The 27505-nt window shown below is 42.9% G+C and overlaps 1 protein-coding gene across 1 annotated transcript in view; it reads left to right on the top strand.

The window, feature by feature from the left end:
• Positions 1 to 27505, top strand: part of CACNA2D1 (calcium voltage-gated channel auxiliary subunit alpha2delta 1) — a 555905-nt gene that overhangs the window by 245966 nt on the left and 282434 nt on the right. The window contains exon 4 of the mRNA XM_084811840.1: positions 12897 to 12956. Within this exon, the coding sequence (XP_084667966.1) occupies positions 12897 to 12956 (60 nt within the window). The remainder of the gene's footprint in view (positions 1 to 12896; positions 12957 to 27505) is intronic.

Genomic DNA, 27505 nt, shown 5'->3' with positions numbered 1-27505 from the left:
TTTATTCAGAGAGTTAAAATGTTTCCACTCGAGAGAGAGGATTCTTGAATCTCACTCCTAGTCCCCCTTGCTAATATGTGCAATTGCTTCCAGAAAAGAGCAAACAAAACGTTCAAGGGGCTGGAGCTCCTCTGTTACGAGGAAAAGCTACAATGTCTAGAGCTTTTTATCTTAGAAAAAAGGTGAGTAAGGAGGCACATGATAAAATATAAAATTCCACATAGTCTGGAGAAAGTGGATAGGGAGAACTTTTTCTCCTCCTCTCATAAGACTAGAATCCAGTTCATCCAATGAAGCTGAGCAGTGGGAGATTCAGGACAGACCAAAGGAAGTACTTCTTCACATAGAGCATAGTTAAACTATGGAATTCATTGCCTCAGGATGTAGTGATGGCCACCAACCTAGATAGCTTTAAAAGGAGATTAGACAAATTCATAGAAGATAAGGCTACCAAAGGCTACTAGTCGTGTGGGCTATATATTTCCTCCTTCAGGGCCAGCATCAAGGGTAGGCATAGTCAGGCAGCTGCTGATGTCCCACATCCCAGCAGGAGCTCCCTGGACTTGCTTTTCCTCTTCATCATTGCAGCCAGCTTGTTCACCTGCCGCCCGGCTCAGACAATGGTGGTGGTGAGAAGGAGCAGCAGCCAATGCCTTTGCCTGCTTGCTCACTGCCTGCCTGCCAGCCTGCCAAGCAAACAAGTGGTAGCAACAATGAGAAAGAGGGCCCTCCAAAACCTGGAACCAGCATTGACCACCATTATCAGAGGCAATATTCCTCTGTATACCAGTTGCTGGGGGCAGCAAGCAGGAAAGAGCTATTGCACTCATGACCTACTTGTGGGCTTGTCGTAGATTACTCAGCAACCACGGAGAAGGTTCTCTCCCTTGTTGCTGCCTTCCAAGCTTCCCTTGGAGGAGGGCCTTAGATGCTGAATGTAGTGTATGGGTAGGTTCGTTTCACGAGAGACGCGCCGTCAGGTATTGTGGTCCCAAGCCGAATAGGGCTTTATAGGTGTAAATAGGGGTGTAATAATACTGACCTGCCTTACAAGGCTAATTTAAGGATTACAAGTGAACATTTGTGAATGCTTTTCACACTTTGAAATGCGCTGCATAAATGTGAATTATTATTTGCTATTCATTCTTCTACCAGTTGTTCCTTGCATTGAATATGCCTGAGAAAACAAATCTGGTCGTCTGTTTTAAAGGATATGAATTACTGTAGTGCAAATGTGATAATTTTTTAAAGGAAATGAGCAGGATAAATTTTATGTTAAAAGAAGTAACGGATTTCCCCAGCGGGGTAAGGTATTTTTTGCAAGATTTTACTGCTGGCTGTCAGGGCAGATTTGCAAGGCTATTTCTTATCCTTTCTGCTCATTTTTCTTCATCCCACACTCTCTTATTTTATGTCCGCATCTGAAACGTTTTCCTGTACTATCTGTTCATCATAGTATTGCACAGGTCTATCAAGCTTTCAATTTCTCCAGCTCCTGACAAGGGAAAGGAGGGGCAGTAATGGACCACTGGACACGAACCAAAATTGATGGTCAGTTTTAAGTCCTGGGTTTCAATCCTCTGAGTAGATTGCTTGGTTTAAATTAGAGCAGGGTGTTCAGTTTATTGTCTGGAGCTGACAAATGGCAACTGATTTCATTTAGATGCCAGCAACTGCATGCTTAACTTGTTCCTTGGGACCATCAGTCAGCTTTGAATGCAGACCTTGGTCGTACTTCAGTGTCTTAGGCCAGGAAATCAGTAATAAATGAAGTCTGTTCTATTCTAAGCTTTTCAGTGATTCATTGCAGAGTAATATGTTAATCAGTTCACACATGTGTTTATTCTCTCCAAGGGGTGATATATGCACACAACATGGAGACATATTTTAGCCATTTCTGTGATCGCAGCATCTGAAAGAGGTGCAGCCACTGTCACAGAAATGCCTCCATGTTTCCTCCTTATTTATGTATTTTATTTGTACGCACCTTTCTACCAAAACATGCCTCTCAAAGCGGCTTGCAGGCACAATTGCAGACACAATTAAAACTGATTAAAACAATACATTAAAATACAATAAAAACATACCGATTACAGAATTATTTTATTTATTAAAAACATCACCCAACCCAACAGACCCACTTACAGGCCAAATGCCTTCTTAAATAAAGTAGCCTTTGCCTACTGGTGGATAGATATCAAAGAGGGACCAAAGCTGGCTTCCTTTGGGAGGGAGTTCCATAGCCTGGCAGTGGGCACCGAAAAGGCCCTCTTTCGGGTCAACACCAAACACACCTCTGAAGGTGGCAGTCTCAAAGAAGGGCCTCTCCAGGGGGACTTCTCCAGCTATGAGAAGATGTCATGCACATGGCTCATAGGGAAAAGTAAAGAAAAGTAAAGTGAGAGCCAGTGTGGTGTAGTGGCTAGAGTGTTTGGACTGGGAGCTGGGAGATCCGGGTTCTAGTCCCCACTCGGCCATGGAAGCTCACTGGGTGACTTTGGGCCAGTCACAGACTCTCAGCCCAACCCACCTCACAGGGTTGTTGTTATGAGGATAAAATGGAGAGGAGGAGGATAATGTTAGCTGCCTTGGGTTCCTTGCAAGAGGAAAAAAGGCAGGGTATAAATGCAATAAATAAATAAATAAATAAAAAGGTGACTCATCTAAGTACACTGGTTCATAGCCTGAATGATTGATGGTGGCATACCCATTGAGTAAAGTTGTGAAAAATATAGGCTCTGTAGAAGTTCCATGCAGTTACGTCCCAGGTAATTTTTCTGATGCTCCAAATAGCAGTGTCTGATATACATGGGAGTTAGATCTTTGCTACAGCTACAGGGTAATGGTAGAGAGGAGTTCCACCCAGTTTAGAGTATATATCAGGGTGGGGGACTTGTGAACATCCAGATGTTGTTGGACTCTAGTTCCCATCTGCCTCACCCAATATGGCCAATGGGCAGGGATGATGGGAGTTTTAGTCTAATGATATCTGGAGGGCCACAGGTTCCCCACTCCTGGTATATATGTATATGTCCATTTGGACTGTAATCCTGTACAGACTTACCTGTGAGTAAGTCCCACTGAATTTAATGTGGCTTACTTCTGAGTAGACACGTATAGGATTGCATTGTTATTCTGCAAAAGTCAGTTGGACTGAAATATTTGCAGTACAAACAGCAGAGGGAAGCCACATTAATTCATCTTTTAAAATGTAGGAATTTACAGACTTTGATGTGATATGCAATATCTTATTCAGTGTAAATAGAACAGGTACATTTCTGTTCCATTATTTTTGTATTTGGATATTTTCCTGCTTCAAATACCCTGGGAGGAGACCATATATGGTAATGTGATAAAAATGTCAAAAAGAATTAATGTACTGAATTGCATAAAATATTACAAAGAAATAAGTCTGTGTCAGCACTTTCACAAGGTATTTGAGGTGTGTGTGTGTGAGAGAGAGAGAGAGAGAGAGAGAGAGGGAGAGAGACTTTTTTGCTTATAACTTGCATACGGATATTTTTTAAAACCAAATGCATCAAGGGAGAAAAGAGAGCAAATGTCAGTTGTATAATTTTATGGGTCAGTGGACTGGCCCTATTAAATTCCTTTGAGATTGATGGAAGTGTGTGTGCGTGGGTGTATCTATATATCTATATCAAAACAGCGTATCATGTGCTTGTCATTAATTATTCAGATCATGAAAAATATTACATACACAGCAAAACCCCAGTCTTCATTTTGTACCACTAAGGAAAGGAAGGTTCCTCCTGCGCAAGCACCGGGTCATTACTGACCCCTAGAGGGACGCCGCTTACGCTGGCGTTTTCATGGCAGACTATAGTGGGGTGGTTTGCCATTGCCTTCCCCAGTTATGACTACCTTTCCCCCAGCAAGCTGGGTACTCATTTTACTGACCACGGAAGGATGGAAGGCTGAGTCGACCTCAGATGCCTACCTGAGAGTCGGCTCCCGCTGGGATCGAACTCAGGTCATGGGGAGAGTTTCGGTTGCAATACTGTCGCCTACCACTCTGCGCCACACGAGGCTCTTGTACCACTAAACCACAGCCGTATTTCTTTACTCATAGCTGCTGAAAGCCATTACTGAAAGACTGGGGGAAGCCTCCATTTGACCAACCTTGACTGTGATAACATCAGGCTGATTAAAACAACAACACTTTTCTCAGTAGTCTTTTATTACAAATAGCCTCTTGTCTATAGAGTTCAACCCACCTGGAATTTCTGCAGCACAAATCTCACTGGAACCAAAATGAGTTGTGGAAGACCATAATTCAAACACTTGCAAAGCGCCCATTCCTTTCAATGAAGCTTGCATCAAAATAATTCTGGGTGATATCCGGAATGTAGAAGAGTGCTCCATACCATTGATATTATGTAACTATCAATTAGCAGAAAAGATATCCTTCAGTCCACACACCCCTTCCCCCATCTTTGGAGAAGAAATCACATTTCCCTGTAAGGCTTTCCATCTGGCATCACTGTCTCCATAATGCATGGACTGTACTGGTTAGCAGGACTACTGATCAACTGATAATATTCTAAAATACTATTCTAGGATCTCATCATGATGTTGATATGATATTATCAGCATTTCATGTGGTCAGACTGGGAAATACTGGAAAGCATTTGTCAAGTACATTAAATACACTGGAGATGGAGAGGTTGGGAAGAAACCAAAGAAGTCTACTCCTTCCCTTTGCAGAGTTCTTTGTGTGCTATACAAACTATGGCCTCACTACATATTCCTTACCCTGTAGATTAACCGAAATCATTATATGAAAGTGTATCCTACAAGCAGAGAGGAAGAGGCAAAATTAGGGCTGTAGCTGACTTCACTCTTGGTTTGTCCACTTTTTTCCCTTTTTCACTCTGTGGTCCACCAGAGTTCAACTTTACTCAAAAGTACATACTCAGGAGCCTCTTGTTGAGGGTGAAAGTGGAGAGTGCAAAAGCTGGTTTGAAACTCAACATTAAAAAAACTAAGATCATGGCATCTGGCCCTATCACTTCCTGGCATATAGAAGGGGAAGAAATGGAAGCAGTGACAGATTTTATTTTCTTGGGCTCCAAGATCACCGCAGAAAGTGGCTGTAGCCATGAAATTAAAAGACGCTTGCTCCTTGGGAGGAAAGAGAGAAAACTCTCTTTCGCAAAACTCTTTGCGAAGAGAAAACTCTCTGGAAAAGACCCCGATGCTGGGAAAGATTGAAGGCAAAAGTAGAAGGGGACGGAAGAGGATGAGATGGCTAGATAGCATCACCGATGCAATGAATATGAACTTGAGCACACTCCGGGAGAGAGAAGAGGACAGGAAGGCCTGGCGTGCTATGATCCATGGGGTCACGAAGAGTTGGACCTGACTGAACGACTGAACAACAACAGCAATCCTAAGTTAAGTGATCCAGACCCCTTACGCTCTTGCACTCAGTTTCTTGGCCAAATTACTTGTTTCTGAGCCTCATCAGTTCGCCGTCTGTGAAATGCGTTTTGGGACAGAAAACTGCAGGTTCAAAAGAGTGGTTTTGTATTTTGGAGCTCAGACCCCGCCTCTGCCTCATACTTAGGTTCTCAGGCAAGGGACCTTTCTTTTGCCCTCAGCAGTTTGCCTTCTGGGAAATGGGTATTTTGTGACTGGCCATGCCTACCATGATAGCCATTTTTTGAACAGACCGCCCCATGGTGGCCATTTTATGAGAATGCCCACAATACTCCATCAGCATTCCAGATATGCCCACTGAGCCCAAAAGTTGGGGATCCCTGGCCTATCTAGTCCAGGACCCTGTTTCGCACAGTGGCCAGCAGCCCTTTCTCACTATTGTTCCCCAGCAACCCTTATTGAGAGGCAAGCTGTCTCTTATGGTGGAGTGAGTTTGGGGTGGGGCCTGTCAGCACAAGCCTGTTTGCTGGGGCCTCTCCCACTGGCTGCTACGACCATCAGCTGACCAGCTACTCCTCTCCTCCACAGGTATTTCAGAGCGGGGCTGCCAGAGGCAGCGCCTATGCGCACGCTTATGTGTTGCGCAAAGTGCAACGCAAAGTGCGCACTTAGCGTTGCACTTGGAGACGCATGGAGGAGCGCATGAAGACCCACCTGCCACCTCTCCAGAGGTACCAGCAACCAGTTACTAGCAGTAAATAGCAGCAGCAGAGGGCAGCAGCTTTAAAGACCAGGAAGAAAGCAGCAAATGCCGATCTTATCTGCTCCTCCTCAGCTGTTGCTCTCTTTTATATTGTTTTATATTATACATTTCCCCCAACCTGATGTAATATTATATAATATTAAGTGTAATATTATACACTTCCCCCAACCTGATGGTTCCTGGAGGCCGGAGATATATAATATATATTATATTATAATATAATATTAATATGGACTGCTGGACTGGAATAGGGTGAGTACTCCACACACCCCCAGAGTGCACAATAAAAGCCTCATGTAGAAAGTAGGGATGGCGGAGAATTCTGCCATGGACTCCAATGAGGCCGGATTCTTAGAATTCACGCCCCCTGGAGTCCGTGGCGGAACGGACCACCCCACCCCACCACCCCGCGAAGTCCGACCCGGCCGGACCCTACCTGGCAGGCTGGCACTGCCAGCTCTGGCTCTGGCCGGGTCAGTCCACTGCCCCGTGCGGATGCAAAATGGAATCCAGCATAGCGGACACCATTTGCGTCCTTCCCTTTTTGCCATGATAGGCTACGTAAATCTTTACATAGCCTATCACGGCCAAGGGAGGCACGCAAATGGTGTCCACAATGCCAGACGCCATTTGCATCCATAGACCAGCTGTGGTTGGAAGTCTGGCAGCAGCCGGCCCTGGCCAGCGGCTCTGTGGACTTGCTGCAGAGCGGAGCCGGCTGGGGAGGACCGGATTGCCTCCCCCCCCACGGACCCCCCAGCAGACCCAGGTAGGTGGGGTCCATACACCCCTAGTAGAAAGGCTCTAAGTGATCTGGAATACCACTTCATATTCAACATTTTCATGAGTACACCTAAGATATTTTTAAGCATATCCCATGAAAAATGTAAAGTGTTCATGTGACAAAGGTGTGTACCATACAAATATACTCATTAGAGAGCTATGAGTGGTTGTTTCAGTGTATGCAGGTGCAACGTGTATCTGCTTGCTGTGTGTAAAGAGGCCCTGAGTGTATTTTGTGACAGCATGTGCAATGTGTTCCCCTTTGTGAGTATGATATAAAATTGGAGAACGGTGGTGGGAGAGGGGAGAGGGCCACATACTGGCCATATTAGAAATGCACATTTAAGGCTTTGCAGAAAAGTAATGTAAAAAATGAATTAGTAATGTCCACCCGGCGAGAGTCACCTTAGCTTCGTGTTTCTGACAAAGGCAACATGATTATTTAAGAAAAACTGTTCTGAGCAGAGTGACTTTTAGTCCTAATGTGGCTGATTCCATGCTGTGTAGCATTTTGTAAGTATAACCTCATCCACCATGAAATGAGATTCTAGGAAATGTGGCACCACTGTCATCCTTCATGTTGTACTGTGCAATGTTTTCTTCATGTATGTAATGGGCACTATTGGCACAAATGTATGTAATGGGCACTATTGGCACAAATGTAATTGCCTTCAAAGACATTTAATGCTCCAGTACTTAATACTCAATTTCACTCTAATTGTGCCTTGCACTACTGCTTGTCTGTAAGAATTTGTCATTCAGTACTGTGAGTCCATTAGCGGATATTTACTCAAGCTGAGACCTAGGTTGCTGCATGCTGAGATACCATGAGAAAATGTCCAGCCCTGAGGATGTGTATGCTCTGTAAATGTTTTATCTGTGCTGGATCAAACAAGTAGAATAGCAAGATAGAGAAGTGAGCTGGAGTTTGTCCTGTTCCTAATATTTCTGGAAAATAGTGGCTTGATGCAGCTTGCTGCAATATGTCCATTAATATGCGGAGGCTTGTACAAAAGGGATGAAAGGGAAAGAATCTCATCTTCTTTTAAAGTTAAGGTGGCAGGTATGTTACGTCCAGAATGGACCACTGCATGCCAAAATTTGTGATTGGAAGTGCATGCCCTAGACTCTTAACCCTGACTCCTCTATCTGACTCACCTACTTAACCAGGCTCTAGATCAGTCGTCCTCAGCCTAGTCCCTCCATATGTTATTAGACTATAACTCCCATCATCCCTGACTTTGGATATGCTGATTGGGGCTGATAGGAGCTGTAGGCCAAATCATATGAAAGGACCCAGGTTGGGAAAGGCTAATGTAGATTAAGTCTCTTCCCAAGCCATGTGTGGAAACTTAACAGGGACTCAATTAGCCTCTTGTCTTCACTGCTTGCCTGGAACTGGGTGGGCGGAGTGGGGTCCAAGACCTAGGCTAGCAGGCCACAGTATACAGCCAGTAGGCTCTGCATTCAGATTGGTAGACCAGACATTGTGTAGGCCTATGCTAGATGAAGAGAAACTTTAGCTCAGGGGTTCCCAAGCATCTTGGGTCAGTGGGCATATTTGAAATTTTGAGAGTGTCATGGGTGCTCTCACAAAATGGCTGCCCTAGTGGTTGTGTCCAGTCACACAACACCGATTTCTGAGCAGCCATTACTTCTCTTTGCCTCTCAGCTTAATAACAGCAACAGCGGCAGCAATAGGAGGAGCAGGGAGCCTAGCAGGCACCGAGAGATCGGTTTGTAGGCACATTGATGTGCATGGGCACCACATTGGAGACCCCAGCTCTAGCTGATTGCACACTGTTTTTGCCTAGGAAGTCTGTCTACTCCTGAACTGTTCTTACTCTCTCTTTCAAGCATAATGGGAAAGGAGCAATTTTAACTCCAAAATACTGTTGGTCCAGGAAGGAGTACCCACTTATGTGAGAATGTGATACTGGGTTGCTGGGAACAGGACATGAGAAAGAGCGAGAATGCTGGGAGCTAGCGATTAGATACATAGTAATTATGGTTTGGAGCTTTAGATTTAATTTTACATTGCTGTATTGTTTCAGGCATGGTTTGATGTTCCCATAGTTTCCTTGGGCATTACTTGTATAATAGAGTTCCTTAGAATCCAGCGTTTTCATCTGTTGGTTTTTAGTTTTGCAGACGGCGGTGTAATGAGTCTATGTTTTCACATAGTATAATAATAGCCTGAAGTATTAAGAGGCTCTCAAATATGCATAATTCTACTTGAAGGAGTACAGTTGCTGGGAGCACAAAAAGACTGATTTTATTGCTCTGTGTACTGTTGTGAGGCCTTTTTAAAAGGGGCCATCACATTAGCTGTCAGAATTGTGTGCTGGTCAAGAAGAGATAAAGATATGACAAAAAAAAGAAGTGAAGGTTTGAAGATGAATAAGCCTTCTTGGGAGCTGCTCTTTCTAGATCAGATAAAGTTTCCCCGAGTTTCTTTCCTTCTGGTGGCAGTACATCAAAACCTTTTCATAGATTAGTAACGCACGCTTGGGATGCCTAGGCCAGACCTTTCAATGCATAGTTAGTTTTCAGACTGACGGATGATATGGCCTTTGGTGTGTGTGCTTTTTTTTGGTGGCGATCTTTCATCTCTCTATAAAAATGAACAGAAAAGTTCAGAGGGTACGCAAAGTAAATATTATAACTTACATGCTTCTCCTATTTCTGTCCTTTACATTTGAAAGTAGATTTCTGTACTGAATAAGGGATAGCAACTCCACCAACCAGACAGATTAATAGAAATCCAACACCCACCACCTTCCTTTTTTCTTCTCTTTCTGCCTGTGAAGTGGTCATGTAATTGTAATATTATTAGCATTGACAAATGGCTTGGTCTCCACCACCAAGTTAGTACAGTTGTCGGCAATGTTACTATGTAATAACGTTACAAGTTACAGGTAGTATTATTGACACAGAAATCCCTAAACAGGACCAGGTTGCTTGAAAGATCTTCATCTATATAGACCCATTAGACCACCACAATCTTCAGAGGAGGCCTTGTTGTCCATGCCACTTCCTACAGAATCCCATCTGGCAACAATATGGCAATTGGCCTTCCATGTGACAGCTGTGGGGGAAACAAAAAGAGTGAGAACCATCCCCACCCGAAGGATGAGACTGGTAGTCACGTATCTGAAATCACACTTTAGTCACCAACATGTATACACGGGTAATTTGCAAAAGAACTACCACTTGGGAACAGGTTACACATGGCTTTTATCATAAAACACAGAAACATAGTAAGAAATACTAGGCAAGAGATCCTAGCCAATTAGAAGCTTGCATATATTATCTATATCATCACACATGCATCAGGGAGGTATCATGTGTACAGAATGCATCTTTCTATCCATGAATGCACCCTTAAGCACAGCTGGGGTTCAACGATTTGCAAATTCCTGCAAGGCAGTACCTTATCTCATTAGGCAATGGGTTTCATGAGATAGGAGTCTCCTTTATCTGTATTCAGGACTGGTTATTCCACCTCTTTCCCAGTTATCTGTGTCTTATTTTCCTCAGTTACATACTCTGTACTTTTCCATCCTGGGGACTTTGGTTCAGGCCTACCCTTAGGCCTTTTCTCCCACATAGTGCTCACCCTCTAGAATGACCTCCCCTTTGTGATATATCAGGCATCGATAATCAAGTGCTTTTGACATTTACTAAAATGTATTTATCCTGGTTTTCCCAACCATTGACTAAGTTGTTTCAAGCCTTCTCTTCTGGAGTCTTGTTATCTGTAATATTGTTGAGATTTTATAATGTTTTATTGTTTTATAAATTGTTGTAAAACATTTTGGGATTTTAAAAATGGGAAACGGTATATAAATATTTTAATTAATTAATTAAATAGATAATATTATGGGAAGGACTCCAACACTGGCTGCAATGCAGTTTATGGAAATGTACTTTTGTGGCACTGTTTCAGCCATTTTGGTTATTTGAATTGCTGTAGACAATTGGATGGGGAAGAAGTCAATGAACTTAATGTGTGTGTTGCAAGCAAAACGGTAGTTTACTTATCTATTGAATATTTATACCATGTCTTTCTGTTGTGACAGAAGACCCAAAGGTACCCAACAACCAAATTTAAAATACAATACAATAAAATACATTAAAATTAGACTATATAAAAATAACACAGGCCAGTAGTTTGTTCTGTCCTGTTTTCACATCAATTTGCTAATGTCTTTTTAAAGCTGCAGCTGGTACAGAACGCGGCGGCTCACCTGATTAACGGCAGCCGCCGGCGAGATCACATCACTCCAGTGCTGAAGGAGTTGCACTGGTTACCAGTTGTTTTCCGGGCCAAATTCAAGGTGTTGGTTTTGACCTTTAAAACCCTATATGGTTCCGGCCCAGCCTATCTTAAGGAGCGCCTCCAGCAACACCAGACAGGCCGCTTAACAAGATCAGCCTCAGATGGCCTTCTCTCTGTCCCATCAGCCAGGACAGCTAGACTGGTGGGGACGAGGGAGAGGGCCTTCTCTGTGGTGGCCCCCACTCTGTGGAACTCCCTCCCTAGGGAACTCCGTCATGCCCCCTCTTTAATGAGCTTCCATCGTGCATTAAAAACGTGGTTGTTCAGGCTGGCATTTGGGGTGGGTTAGGGTATTTTTTTTAAAAAAAATTATGGTAAAATTTTATTGTTTTAAATTGTTTTATGGTGGGTTGTACATCGCCCAGAGTGGCTGGGTGACCAGTCAGATGGGCGATTAATAAATTTAATAAATAAATAAATAAATAAAAAAGTCTGCACAAAAATTCACACACTTTTTTGTACGAAATTTACTCTAATATTCATATTTTGCAAGCAATTTTACCTAGTTTATGCCTTTTTGTATGCTATTTTCCCTAATGTACACATTTCTGTATGCATTTTTGATCAGAACTGCACTACAAAATTCACAGTAGTACAAACACTGAATTATTTATTTGTGTATTTGTATTTATTTAAAAATATTTCTATGCCACCTGTCATGTAAAAATATATCCAGGAAGTGTACAACAATAAAATCAGAATATATTCGGCTATTGGGCGGTATAGAAATGAAATGAATAAATAAATAAATTTTAAAAATACAAGATAAATATACAAAAAATTAAAGCATACTAAAACATAATCAATGACCATCAGCTAAAAATCAGGATGACAATCTTCACAACTCATCAAATGCCAAAATGAATAAAACAGTCTTCAACATGCACCTAAATTGCATCAGGCTTGGTGCATCTTTCATTCCGGTATTCCAGAGAGTGGGTGCCACCATAGAAAAGGCCCTCTTCCTGGGTGTTGCCAGATGGACATTTGCAGAATGTTGTGCTACCAGGAAGGGCTCTGATGATGATTGCAGCAGCCAGGCAATTCTATTTGGCATATTAATTCAGGAAATGCAAATTAGGTTGGTTCGTACTAAAATGTAAACCAAATGAATTTCTTCCCCATCCCTACATATGAAGTGATACTGAGTTTGCTACTCATATGACCATTCAGAAGTGACACTAGTATGGCTGTTATTTCAAAGACATGAATGTAATTATCTTTGCTAATGTCTAATAGAGTAATATGTTTAAAATTGTTTAGTACATTTTAAATTGTTTTAGATAGACGTTGTGTGTGTGTGTTTTGTCTGTTTATATGTTTTTATGTAAATGGTTTTACACTTTGTATAATGTATTTTCATGGTTTTTAATCTTTGTAAAGAGAGAGCCCAGAGAGCTTCAGCTATGGGGTGGTATAGAAATGTAATAAATAATAGCAATGACAATATTTATTTAGATTTTAAACTTGTTTTCTCCTTCGATGATCAGGATAGGTGCCATTATATCTGTCATAAGAAACCTCACTTACCTCAATCTACTGATGTTATGTCTGCATTTCAAGGACAAACTGACTAAACAGTCATTTCCTTTGTTTGTTTTACCTTAGCGCCTTGCTGAAGCAGCAGAGAAATTTCAGAAAGAACATCAGTGGCAGGATGAGTTTGCGGTAAGCATGCATTTTTATTGTCATTTTTTCAACATAGTTAGCTCCCATTATCTAATTTCTCAGGTTGCCATATTAGCTATACCGATGAGCATTTTATCCTTGTTTCGATATGGTTTCCTCAAAGATATGCAGAACCCATATACAGGATGCTATTGAAGAAACATTGGCTAGTTGTTCCTTGTTAACAGACAGTGGGGATTGACTGTAGCATCCATGCTATGGTAAGATAATGAATGAAAATCAACATTGAATCCATTTGTGTCTTGGAAGTGAGATTAAGGGTGCAATCCTATGGCCACTAGTCAGCGGCTAGATAGCCATAGGATAGGTCAGTTCTTGGGAACTGACCTTGGAGCCCGTGCTCCGGGGTCGGTTCCCTGAGAACTGACCTTCACTCCCTCCCGCGTTGCCTCGTAGGCAGTGTGGAATGGCCCCACGCTCCGCACTTGGAAGAGGAGTGCGGAGCAGAGAAAATGGGGCATTCCTGGGGGTGTGCCGTGGTGGGGAGGGCAGAAGTGCCGTTCCGACACTTCCTATGCGTTGTCTGGTGTCCACCCCCGGCTCTGCTTTCCTGTGGCTAGAGAGCCAAAATTGGCTGTCTAGCTGTGAATGCAGGGCTGCTGAAGCGTGGAGGGGACGATCCCCTCCGCGCTTCTCCTGACCTGCATTGGATAGGTGGTCGCCTCCAAGTTTGGAGGCGGCCAACTATCTTGATAGGATCGCGCCCTAAATTAATCTAGCCATCAGCCTAAATAAAGGATCACAATATATTCATTATTTATTGTTCCTGTCATTATCTCTAATTCTCCACCAGATGTCGTTGAGATATCTTGCTCACATAATGGTTGTTTGCCTACTGAAATACAGTTCCTTTTTTGCTATTAAATGAATATACAGTATGAGCAGGGTGTACATACATCAGGATAACATTATGCTAGTCAGGAGCAATGTAGAACACTCCACATTGTTTTATTTTATAAATGACTGGATGGATGAATAATTAAATAAATTATAAATACATGCTATGAAACTGTATGAACATCCTAGACCTCTGAAATTTAATTAGGAGCTAGTCCAAAATACCACTGTAACAATTGGCTCAGAGGTGCTACTCCAAATGGTTTTATTTATGTGATCAACACTCTTTAATGTCTTCTGTTAGGAGCGAAACAAGATTCTAGGTATTGCTGGGACTCCTATCTCTTTCACTGAGAGAAAGAAAGAAAGGGTTTATAAACTGGAATGGGAAAGAGAAAATAAATGGAAAATCACCGGTAGTACAGCTAGCATTAAGAGTAGGCCCAGAGCGATACAGTTTTGACATAAATGCTTTCAGAAAAGCACAAGTGGCACCTGAAACTGTTGCAGAACTCAGAGAGACCACGGAGTGAAGGAAAAAGAGTTTCTTTATTTAACGCGCGGGCTTAAGGCTGGAATCATTTCCAAAGAGCCAGAAGCCCCGATTTACATCAGCACATTGTTTTTATAGATATTGTGACACATAGGAAACGGCTCCTCCTCTCCCTCCCGTGTGGGGTTGCAGTCTTCAACATTTCTTCTCCTAGCACCACTGTTTATAATACAAGAAATGGGTTATAGGGTAGCCATGATAAGCAGAGAACAGAAGAGAACATGGTTTGCAATAAGCAAAGAACAGGAACATGATATACATATCACTATGACCTTAGCTTTTGTTGACAGGATAAGAAATTCCTGTGTCTCGTCAGCTTACAAACATATATTTCAGAAAGCAAGAGCTCAGCAAGAACATGAAGCACGAGACTGCATGAGGCTACTTAGTCTGACCCCCGATATGGCTGCTACAAAACAAAATGCTGCAGCGTGGCTCCTTTTCACTGTTCCGTCAGCCATGCCCTTCTCCAGGATACTCCATTCCATCATCAACAACAGTCAGTCAGTATTCCTCTGTCCTGAGCTTGCTGTCGTCCTTGGACTGTTTTGGGGTTTCCCAAAATGTAGAGTTTTTATATTTCTGCAAACGTTGGGAGTTCTGCGGACCCTGCTGATAACCCAGTCATGCGCATCGGACATAAGCACTGTCACTCCCTTCCAAACACCAGAAATAGAGGAAGTTATGTTAGTGTGGTCAAAACAAGGTTGTCAGTTCATTTCACTCCGAAGAAAATACATGTGAATAAAAGTTATTCTGAAATATGTTTTCCATACAGAATGGGGTCATAGTAAATGAAACTTGCCACCTCTGTCTTTTTGGAAATGCCTAAACACTCCAGCAAGTTTCAGAAACTCCTAGATGCCTGTCATGTATCTGGGGATTTAATGAATTGAGCCATCAAGCCACCAGATTCCATTTCTACCCTACAGTTGGCCGTGGAGATTTCCAGATGGAGGATAGTTCAAATGCCTTGGCTATAAGCAGTTTGCTCCAACTTTCACCAGTTGGAGTAGGAGCAGCAGTGACCAGGGGAAGGAAGTTTTCGTGAGCAACAGCCAGCAAGCAGGGGCAATCCTTCGGAGCAACAGCCAGCATTTAAGGCGCTGATATACCGTAACAATTTAGGTTTGAGGCTGGGCTTGGAGTGTACTGGATGAATTCTGAACTCCTGGGCCAAAGAGAGGGTGATGTGATGTGATGAGAGGGGGAGCAGGTAGCCTGTAAGAATGAATCTTATATGAATCTAGGCCAGTGACATTTGAATGACTTCAGATTATTTTAGAAATATCTGGAATCTCATGAGAAATATAGCCTTGCCATAACATTTTTCTCTTCCTTAAAAGAAAATGAAAATTGATCAGATGTTTTACCTGAAGAGGACGCTCCGAGTTTGCTTTTAGTTTCACTTTGTGCAAGATCCTATGAAATGCTAAGGTTGTGCAGGACCGCATGTTCAGAAATGGTGTCCATCTTGCAAAAACTCTTTTGACTTCCCTCAAAATTCTTCGATGCTTTCACCTGAGGAGAAGGTCTCAAATTTGCTTTGAAATGTGCTTGAGGCAAAATTTCAGTGGCAACTCCACTTCTGTTGGAATATGCTCTACTTTACAACTGTACCGTGTGTGTGTGTGTGCGCGCGCGTGTGTGTTGTCCCACATAGTTGGCGCTTTCCCATGGCTTCACTTTCTTTTGCTTTTTATGTTCAATAAGAATAAAAGGTGGTCGGTATGTAGGGAGGTTGTAATTCATCAAATTTCACTGCCAGGAAGGTTTTGCAAAATTATACTGAAACCCTAATCTTTTATTAATGCATTCAGTGAAAGAAAGTCTGGCGTTAACACAGTATCAACATGCATATCTCTCTTTTTGGCAGGAGAAATCGAGTTGTCATATAAGCAGCTTGAAATCAGGCTTCTGCCTTTCTCTTCTGAATTGGGATGAGGGAACAGTGTAGAATATAACAACCTTGACATTAGGTTATGCAATTAAATTTTGAATAAACGTATTAAGCTGCTCATAATTTAATTTGTTCCGTTTTAGCCAGAAGTAATCTTTCATTTCTTCTGGCCTACATTTTTTTTTATAGAGAAAGTGCCTATTCAAATTAGTTTGCACACGGATCTGACTGCTAAACTTACTTTTCAGTATGATTTTTCTTGTTCCTAACGGCTGTTCCCTGAAATGGAATCAGCACTATAGAATTTCTTTCTTGCCATTGTACTTGAGCAAAGCAGCCTTGTCCTCTAGGTAAAGTTGGTTCGTGTTCCTGTCCTGGTTTGCTTTTGGCTGATGGAAGTCCTTTCAGGATAAGATGAGTCACAGACAAAACATATTTCTTTTGGAGCGGGTGGGGAAATGTCGTCTAGCTCCAAATCTGCAATGATCTTGGCAGGCAGACTGTAGCACAGTGATAGCCTGTGGTGTTTGCTTTTGGTGGGGAGGACTGGAAGAGATGTGGCCCTTCAAATGCAAGGCAGGCTAAGTCTTTCAGAGTGGTTGTATAGTTTCAGTGCAGTCAAATATGTATTAAATAAATAAAAGAGGAATGGCATTAGCTTGAAGGACTCTGTACGTCAGGGGTAGGCCACATAAGCCTTTCAAACTTTCTTCCCTAAGGGAATTGTTTCCACAAAGGGTGACCAACTTTAGAGGACAGTCCTCTATTTGAAGTGCTTTCAGAAATTAGTTCTCTCTGTGAAGGCATCTCCGATTTGAAAGGCTTCCAGTCCAAGTTTGGTGTGAGGATCCCCCTCAAGATATCGACTCCTCAGAGTGCTCTCAGCCACCTCTTAACACCAGAGGACAGGGCTTGGAACCACTACAGGTCTCAACCCTTGGACCTAGGAGCACCAGCTCATTATAGGAGAGGACTGACAATCCCTCCTGTCAAGAGCTCCTTGGCGGCCTCTTTCAATCTAATCCAGTAGCCAAGACCAGACACTGACAAAGGGATTCTTTTCAAAGCTTTATTCCTTTTACAACTTAACAACTCTACTCTCAGTGACTAGCTATGAGCAGCAGAGTACCTATGCCCTGAGTTGGAACAGTTGGTCCCCGTTTGAAGGAGAATCACTGGCAGACCCTGAACTTATGGGCTAGGGAGAGTCCCTCCCCTTTTCCCTTGGATTCTCTGGGCGCAACAGTTGCTTGTGCGCCAACCGGGCACTACGCCTCCTTTCCATGCCCTCCATTTGGCACCGCTCCCTGCGTCGGTGTCGCACGTCCAGCAAGCCCTCTTCCCGCGCTCTCTCATTCCCAGGACCGCTATCTATGTCAGGAATGCCGGCGGGAGGAATCTCTGCCAGCTGTTGGCCTTGGGAGCGATGAGCACGCTCCTCTCCCACGAGCGGCTGTTCCACCTCAGAATCAGAACTACTCTGGGATTCTATGGGCTCAGTGTCCACCCTGACACCTCCTACCTACCAACACTTAATTATTACTGGAGCTGGATAGTTCCCTTGATGCTTCCTTGCTGTCTTCTTTTGTTCTATCAGTCCTCTTCCTTCTCTCCCCTTTTCTTCAAGTTTTCTGGGGTTTATAAAGCTGCTTTCTTTCCTGCTGTTTTGTATGCCCCTGCAGTGGGCTTCCAGAATTTAGAGGTGCCGAGATAATGATAAGCCAGACCCAGGTTTGCTTAGAAGGAGACTTTATTGAGTACTTGCAGCGCACAGGCGTACCCAGTGGTTGGATCAGACAGCTTCTCTGAACCCAGAGCCATGGGGTAAGATGGGTTTTATACCATACATGTTAGCAGCGAGGCAGCATGACAGAAGCAAGCATTAATTAGCGTTCATCTGCAACTTTCCCAGCATAGACTAACAGTGCTTGTTCAGAAGGAAAACAATCAGAACATTCCCAGCACAGACACCTGTAGCTTAGCATAAACAGAGCCTCACTTCTCAGTCACATCCCAGGACCTGATAAGATCAACAGTTCAGAACTCATTAGCATGGAATGTGCTGAGGCGGCGATATCAACGGCGATATCAACCATCTTGCCAGCCAAGAGGCCCACTAGCAAGATAATTGCACTAATAATGAACCAAAGCAGAAAGCATTATGGATCTCTAGGCCCCTCTAAAACTGTGGGTGACTTGGTTACAGGCCTGGGGCCATTACACTAGCACATACTGGAAGGGGAGGATTAAACCTCCCCCACCTTTTCCCTTAATTTCAGCCAGCTAGCATGGACAGGAATGGTGCTTAATTTCAGCATGGTGCTTAATTTCAGCCAGCTAGCATGGACAGGAAGCCAACTCAAATCACTCCCTGTCACGGGCTCATCACATTCACTTTAAAGATAAAGGGCCACAGGCAGGAGAAGCAGGGGCTTGAAGCTGCCCACAAACAGTTCATACCTGGACAGCAGACTCCACAAGCACACAAGTCACCTGGTCACAGCCTTCCCCACTGTGGTTAGATCTGTTACATTTCTTTTTAAATTATAGTAATACTTTCTAGATTTGCAGCCATTCTATTTCCACCCTGACTTGTCTTCCAAGGAACCCCTGCATACCTGCTGCAGAACCACCACCTGTTGGAGAAAATTCTGGGGCATGCTCAAGTCTGTGCAAAAATCTAACCAGGTCTGTGGGTTAGTCTTTCAGGTCTGTTGCCCTGAAAGAACTGAGAGAGCACCCTAAATCACATCCATCACTTTTTTGCAGCTAGGTATTGACCAGGAGGATGGTCAGCAGTCACTTGCAAATAGGGTGGCCACTTGTGAATCGCCCCCAAAAGAGGACATGCATCATCAAAAAGAGGACAAAAGAAGATGCCAATTTGCTTAAAAATCGCATCTGCTACTTTATATATATAGATGCAAATTTAGAAATAGTTATTATAATTTCTCATTGAGGAATCCTGGATAAGCTTCTGACAGAGCCCAGAGTTTCACAGAATGTGAAAACCATTTGTGTCGACAGTGTGCACAAACAGATCTCACACATATTTAACTCATCATCTTTGGCCAATGGCCACAATTCAAATGAACCTTTCATATTGTCCCCCTTTCACTACTGCATCTTTCAAGGCTTGCCTTTGTCTGCAGGGACTGCAGCAATAAAAGCTACAAACATGTCTTCATTTGCAAAGGTTCTCATTCATCTGGGCTCTGTATGTGTGTTCTCACACAAGCTTAAGGAGTGAGCTAGATTTTCTGGCAGATGGCAAGGAAGGGAGAGTCAGAGACGCAAGTTACTGGGAACATAATCAGCTTCCTTATAACATGGGGAGCTGCCGCCTAGGTCAGCATATCAACACTGATTTTTTTCCCAAGGTTTCAGGCAGAATCTTTCCTAGCCCTTGCTGGAGCTGAAAGGCTTTGAACATGGGACCTTTTGCATGCAAAACGTGTGATCTACCACTGAGCTTTGGGACAACGGTGGTTTATTTGATGAACACATTTTTTTCAGCTTGATATTAGTATGTTTGTTTAATTTTTTAATGCTTATTAAATTTTGACAGAAACTGTGTTCCTTTGTATAAATAGAGACAAGTCCTATATATTTTTGTTTTAGCTAGAATTCATTTTGCCCAAACCTGGAAAAGTAACCAAAGATCAAGTGAGATAGATTTAACAGGTAAAATTTGGGAATAATTGGATGTGGTTTGGTGGATAACATTTTTGAGGAACCCACAAAAATACAAAGTAAGTTGAGCAGAGCAATCCTGTGGTCCCTGAGAGAATGCCCCAGGACATAGGATATAGTGGATACCCCCTCCTGAGGCCATAGACATTTCTGTGACCACAGGAGGCGGAATCCAAGGTTGGGCTCTTCCCCCTTCTCCACTGTTTGCAGCCGCCATGGAAAGCACCACAGGGGCTGCTTTTTGGAGGTCACAACAGTGAACTTGGACCTTGGAGAGGTCAAGAAGAAGGCATTCTGGTGGGCGAGGAAGTGAGGGGAGAGGAGAGGCTAGGATGTGCAGGATGGTACGATCCCTTCTGATAAGTGAGCTAGCTGGGCTTGGTTTTTGGTTTTTTGAAGAGGAGGAACAGGAGGAGAAATCACCTCTGGCACTGTTTCTCCTGCCCTGCCTGGCTCTTGCCAGCAGGGCATAGGATAGACGGAGGGCTTCAACTTTGGTTTAAGTAGTTAGAAACCAGTGATTCAATAGAGTAACAGAAAATTAGGATTAAAGAGGTAGAGTAAGAATATATTCTGAATTGTTTCATGGTTTGGTTTGGGACAGTGACATTTTGCTTCAAATAGTCCCTGATGTATTTTTGCGTGTTGGATGAATTGTGTATGGAGGTTTTGCTATATATTTAGTTTATAGTGCAGCCCTATACATGTCTACCCAGAAGTAAGCCCCACTGAGTTCAGTGGGATTTACTCCCAGGCAAGTGAGTTTCAGATGAATATTGCATATTTCATAATAATAAAAAAGTGTTTCCTATGCAGATGTCTGTGCCAGCATAGAGACATGCAGGGGTCATGGCTGTTGCCATGCATGACATCAGGAGACAGTCCAGCTGCTCAGCCCCACTGCCCCTGCAGCATGTGTAGCATCTTAAATCTTACAGGGATCTTAAATCTTAAAATGTTACAGGGAGGGAAGGATGAGCTGAATGAGGGGTTGGAGCTTGGGTAGCAGCCCCTTGGTCAGCATTACAGCCAAGTCTGCCTTTCTCTTGATGACCTGAGTGGGGGAATAGCACAGGAAGCAGCTGCACAGACAGGGACAGGAAGAGGTTCCAAGTGGGGTCTAACAGGAGATGAATGAAAATGGAGTGCAAGGAATGAGGAGGGTTTTACCAAAACCCAAATACCATTCAGGACGAAACTACATTTTGCATGTACCACACAGCATGCAGCTTTGCCTTCTGGGTTTCCTACATTTCTTCAGGCATGGTGGGGGCATTTCTCAGAGAGGGTGGGGGCATTTCTCAGAGAGGTTGCAGCATGTGAAGAGGGAAAGTTTATCCCTCCTGTCCCTGGCTGCAGCCGCCCCTGAAAAACACCCCCTGCACACGGCTAAACAATCCCCAATACTGTGAATGGGAAGCAATGCCCAGTGGTGTGAATGGGATCCCCCCCCCTTTATAGCTGTACATGGGGGCAGCTTGGACAGTTCACAGCTGGGGAGGGATCAACCTCCCCTTCCTACGTGCTGTGACCCCTCTCGAGGAATGTCCCCACTGCGTCTGTAGAAATTAAAGTCTGAAGTCACTGATGTTAGGCAATGAGTGAACATATAGTTTGGCCCTTTAAGCTGCACCTCAGAGCTCCCAAACATAGGCTTATTCCAAGCTTCACAAGCGTGCCTCATATAGAAGCACAGTACTTCATGTTACCACCTGTGCTCACCCCTAACATCTGCTTTTGGATACTGTTGGTGCAGTTGAGGTCATCCCTTGGAAAAGTGGCAATCATCTGTGTTACAGAATGCATCCTTAAAACTCAATTTTGCATTCATTTTTAATGGCACCTACTATAATAAAGTTTTAATAGGCTTTTAATGCTTGCATCTATAATTTAAGGATGAAGTGAATGGGATAATTACTAAAAAGGGTGACACGATTGCAAAGGAATGGTAGAGACCTTGTTAAATGTACGCTCAAATTAAAAGGCAGCAGCTTTTATTAAATATTGGGTCATAATTCTACCTCCCCCTTACCAGATTTTAATACAATGCCAATTAAAAGGGACTTTATTTGCATATATTATTAGGTGCATACTATAGAAGTGTCAAGGGCTCTGGAAAATCTTAACAAATTATTATAAAGCAGGGGGTGGGGGTGGAAGAAAGTTACTGAATTGTTGGTGCCTGCAGAAGGATCATTAATCTGTAAGAGGAAAACTGGAGGCTAACATTTCAGGGTCCCTGGTACCGAAATGCCTAAAGTAGGCACACTTACTTTAAACAGCTTCAGCTTGGCCCTGATGTTGTAGGTGAGGTTCTTTTGAGGACTTGAGTTAGAATGCTCACATTCGCTCAAATTCACTTAGATTCTACAATGAGGACTAAAACAACAACGTAAGCCAAACACATTTATTAAACAATAAGAAAAAGATATAACAGGCACACAAACTTTCACACAGCAAAGGCAAAAATATACTTACAAATCTAGCAGCTTGTTCCCGCTCACAGTTGTGTCTCTGCTGGTAAAGGGGCTCTCGTCTCCAAGCCAAGGCTGGGGATCCACTGAGGCCGAAGAACAAATCTCAGAGCAGTGTGTACCCTGTGCTTGAAGAAGAAGAAAGACCCCCTCTTCCTGCCAGGTTCACTCTTTTATACCATTTCAAATTGATAACCTCCTTTCTAATACATATTCTGAAATTCTCACTTCTACTGGTCCAAGTCACATTCTAGGCCACCCTCTTCCAGGAAAGTCCAACCTTTTGTTCCCCAAATCATCTCCCTCCTTGACATAAGATGTTTACTTCAAAAAGGGCCTAAGTTCTTTTCTGCGGTCTCTGGATCTTTTTATACATTGGTCCTGTCTAGACAAATTGGCTTTTGAAACTACCTCAGCATCTCTGGGTGAGGAGAAAGCTGGAACAGTAGCATCTGCATTTCTTTTTATAACCTTTGACTGGTCACTTTCATACATACAAGGCATCACACAATTCAAAGATGAATATAACATTTCTTATCAACATATTGCTTCTAATAAGCTTCTAATACAATGGATCTGTGCCTCTGTGTTTCCCTACTTGACCCCTTAAACTCTGTAGTGTCACCCCCACTTATAAGTACTATCCCTTGAGCCCTCTTCAGCATGAAAGCATGCCCTTAATTCCCCTGTACCCCATAAGCTGCGGCCCCCCGATATGCATATCCGTCATAATATCTCTATGCTAAATGAAAAAAACCAAGGAACAAAAAAATCCTTACATACATCAGAAAAAACCTTTAATTGCCATTTTTCCTTGTTTGATTACCTTTCCATGAAATGGCCTATCTACAAATTACTTCCCTTAAAAAAATGTATTTATTATTTTATATATCCTGTTCTTACATGAGGGCCCCAGTAGCCTTCTGACCACGGCACTGACCAACTTCATCAATGTTGTGGCGTGCAAAGCCCCAAGACCACTCGCCAAGTCCAAGATAACTTGTCTTATGAATTAAACTCTGCTGGGTTTTTTAAAAAAAGAAGTTCATATTCGGTTGGAAGTAGAGGCAACATGTTTTCTTAAAAAAAAAACCAAACCCACATAATGGGTTCTGCTTATTGAGATTCTGAAGTGCAAGGAGAAATGGTTTTTGTTGTCTCGGGAAGGCTTGATGGCAAAGATTACACTTTGAAAAAGGGAGAAAATACGGATAAAACGTGCACACAATGAATGATATCTTCTGAGTTGGGTAATTTACAATTATATTTGATGTTACATTTGAGGAGAATGGTTGGTTAGCTGGATCAATTTTCTTCCAGTTGCACCCATAATATTAATTGTCCTTACACATTTATAAATGTAAGGAGCATCCGATTTGAATTTTAACAAGCTGTGTCCTTCTGCTTCATTTGCCTCCCACTTACCTGTATGCAGAAAATTGCAACAGAGACTTTGAGGGGCTGATTATGAGGTAGGGCCAGTGTCTCTCCTAAAATAAATGGTTTTCATGTATATCATTGTTTCATTTTTGCTTGAGATAGTTCAAAAGTTTTTTGGTAAATACTGACTTGAAACATTGAGATGTATTCTAATATTTCTGGGGTTGCCTTGACAAATACCATTTTAGCACCTGGCTGTCATATGACATAGTATGACTGTACAGACTTTGAGTCAGATCGACCCATGTCCAGATAATCATGTGCCTCCCACTCTTATTCATGACATCCAGTTTTGGTGTCCCTCGGGGTCAAACGACACATTATGTTAATTGCTTAGCATGTTGCTGAGACTGACCTTTTCTTTACTTTAGTGTAACTGCATGCAGGCCTGATTTGGATCAGGGGCAGCTGTATTCCCCGGGTTTGGAGGTGCCGAGATAATGATAAGCCAGACCCAGGTTTGCTTACAAGGAGACTTTATTGAGTACTTACAGCACACAGGCGTACCCAATGCTTGGATCAGACAGCTTCTCTGAACCCAGAGCCATGGGTTTTATACCATACATGTCAGCAGTGAGGCAGCATGACAGCAGCAAGCATTAATTAGCGTTCATCTGCAACTTTCCCAGCATAGACTAACAGTGTTTGTTCAGAAGGAAAACAATCAGAACTTTCCCAGCACAGCCGCCTGTAACTCGGCATAAATATACCCTCACTTCTCAGGCACATCCTAGGCCCTGCTAAGATACTAGCCTTCATTAGCATGGAATGTGCTGAGGCCGCGCTATTGACCTTTGACTCATCTCACATGCTCAGAGGCCCACTAGCAAGGAAATTGCACTTTCCTTGCTAGTGCTGTACCGAATGCTTTCATGTAATCTGTAGTCACTGGAAGCCTTCAGCTATTCGATCCGATAGAGTGAATACTCAAACTTCTGGAGTTATCTGAAATGGATTCATTTTTAAAAGGTTAGGTTAGAGTTCTTCATCAGCTGCAGTATTGGTTCTGTTCTCCTTTTTTCAGTCTAGACGAATGGAATCTTAAAGCTTGGGGAGCTGAGAAACAAACAATAAAACCCCTCTATAATGGGAGAAAGAAGAGAGTTCAAAGGGATTGGAGTTCTTTGTTCTTCAATTGTGAATTCATATGGAGATATAGGCTTTAATCATGGCATATTTATGTAGACCATGTTAACCTGAGTGTGAGATGACAACTGTAGGGGAATCACATCCACTACTTTCCTAGCAGAATAATGCATTATTCCAAGTGGCTACATTTGATTCGAGAACACGCTGCCTGATCCAGTTTTCCCTAGGTTTGGCTGTGCTGATAGGTAAAAGCGAGGTGATATACTAATAATAGAGCTCATAATAGATGGGCTGTATTAACCACGTCCTGTGCTGGCCATGTCAGTTGATGTGACCTAACAATGTCTGTTGATCTCACTTCCAGCTTGAACAACACTGAGATTCTTGGCACAGGAAAGCAATAGCTGCCATTCCTCTCTCATAGTGCTTTTGTGCCTGTTTTATACCTGTACCATTCTGGTTGGTAGCAGACAGTAGAGAGCTCATAGTCCTATTTGAAATGGGAAGCTTAAAAAAAGAATTGGTTATTTAAAGGTTCACAAAATACAATAGAATTCTTTTCAGCATGGGCCCAAATGACACGAATAGGGGGCTGCACAAAGCACTTTCTTGAGCAATTTCTAGGTTTATGAAGTGGATTCTATCCATTGCTTTTTAAATCCACAAGAAGTGTTTGAATTGGACTCGTGAACATTCACAAATGGCTACAAAGGTGGGCATGACCAGTCACAAAACTCCCATTTCCCAAAAGACAAACTGGTGAGGCCAAACTAATAAACTAATTTGCCCAAGAACCGTAGCACAAGGCAGAGGTGGGGTCTGAGTTACAAAATACAAACCCCACTTCTGTGAACCCACAGTTTTCTACTCCCAGCACCCATTACGCAGAAGGCAAACTGGTGATGCTCAGAGAAATGCATGCATGCGTGCGCACACACCCACCACCCAAAATGTTCCCTCCCATCCCACAGCATCCCTTTTCCTTTTTCTGGGCAGCATGACATGCTTTAGCACTGCAGCTACCTGACATTTTTATTTTCTAAGAATGCTTTGGGTCCCGGAGGCATTATTGGAAATAAATATGGTGCTGCCGTCTGGTCCTTCACTTGGCAGCATGCCAACCTCCCAGTTGTTGTTTTATATTAAGTTTTTTTTTTAAGTGGTCACTCTACATTTCTTTCTATGGCCAAATGTTATCATAGCTTTGACTTCACTCCTTGACTAAACACACTGTGGGGTGGCAGCATGCTCATTTCTCACAAAACAAATGGACAAAACGATTGTCCATTTCTCACAAAGCAGTGGGAATGGGACTGGACATTTTATCTCGTATCTCAGGTTCTACAAGGGCTAGAGACATGCTCTTTTTATTTATTTGAAAGCTGGGAATCTGAGTTATCCATTAGGCCCTCTCAGATTGTGGGCCAGGGGCTGCAGCCTCCTCAGCCCTGTGGTTAATCTGGCTATGCATGTGCGATGTGAAAAAGTACTTCCTTTTGTCTGACCTGAATTTCCCACCACTCAACTTCATTGGATGACCCTGGGTTCTAGTATTATGACAGAGGGGTGAAAACACATATACCCATATCATGTCCCACACTTGCCTTTTTCTAAACTAAATAGCCCCAAACGTTGTAACCATTCCTCATATGGGAGTTGCTCTTTTTTGTACCTTTCCCAACTCTACAGTATCTGTTTTGAGCTATGGAAACCAGAAACGTATGTGGCATTCCAAGTGTGGTTGCACCATAGATTTATATTTAGGCATTTACAGTATGGGCAGTTTTATTTTGATCTTAATAATTTCTAACAGGGAATATGTTTTGTTCCCAGCTGCTGCAAATTGGGATGATGGGTTCATTGAGCCATCCACCACAAGCCCAAAATCCCTTTCCTGGCCAGTCACGGCCAGCTCAGACCCCAGCAGGGTATATGTGAAGTTAGGATTTTTTGCCCCAATGTACATCACTTTACACTTACTTACACTGAACCACATTTGCCATTTTAACCCAGTTTGGGGAGTGCCCTTTGGAGCTACTCATAATTCCCTATTTTGGGGATGGACTGAAATTTCTACTAAGAAATGCTCCGGCTGCTACTATTTCTATATGGTAAACCAATAGTTTGAAAACCTTCAGAGAACTCTTTGCAAATTGAATTGTCTGTCAAGGAACTGTTGCATGTTGCAGAGGACTCATGTTCTAGCACATGCTTATTTCATACAGAATGCTAACCAACTGGTTAGTCTTCCCCCATATCCGTGCATAAACTGAGAGGATGCCCTAGAAAAAACCCATGCCTTTCTTATTCTGGGCTCACATTGGACAGCAAGCATAGTAGTGCTGGGCAAGCGATCTTACAGGGAAATGTGTCTGCCCTTATTGTAGGGGTGTATGAGAATTTTGTTTTTGCTCACAAAATATGAGATTGTGCCCCATTCAAAGTTCTGAATGCAAGCATGAGCATGTGTCCACCGCGACTATTCACAAATCGTCAAACGCATGCTCACGTTTGTCTCATTCGCAATTCCCAGTTTGATTTG

Source organism: Heloderma suspectum, chromosome 7 (assembly GCF_057233095.1).
Source record: "Heloderma suspectum isolate Gila_16-S chromosome 7, 16-S_ref, whole genome shotgun sequence".
Lineage (NCBI taxonomy): Eukaryota > Metazoa > Chordata > Lepidosauria > Squamata > Helodermatidae > Heloderma > Heloderma suspectum.
This window is presented reverse-complemented; position numbering and strand designations above follow the sequence as displayed.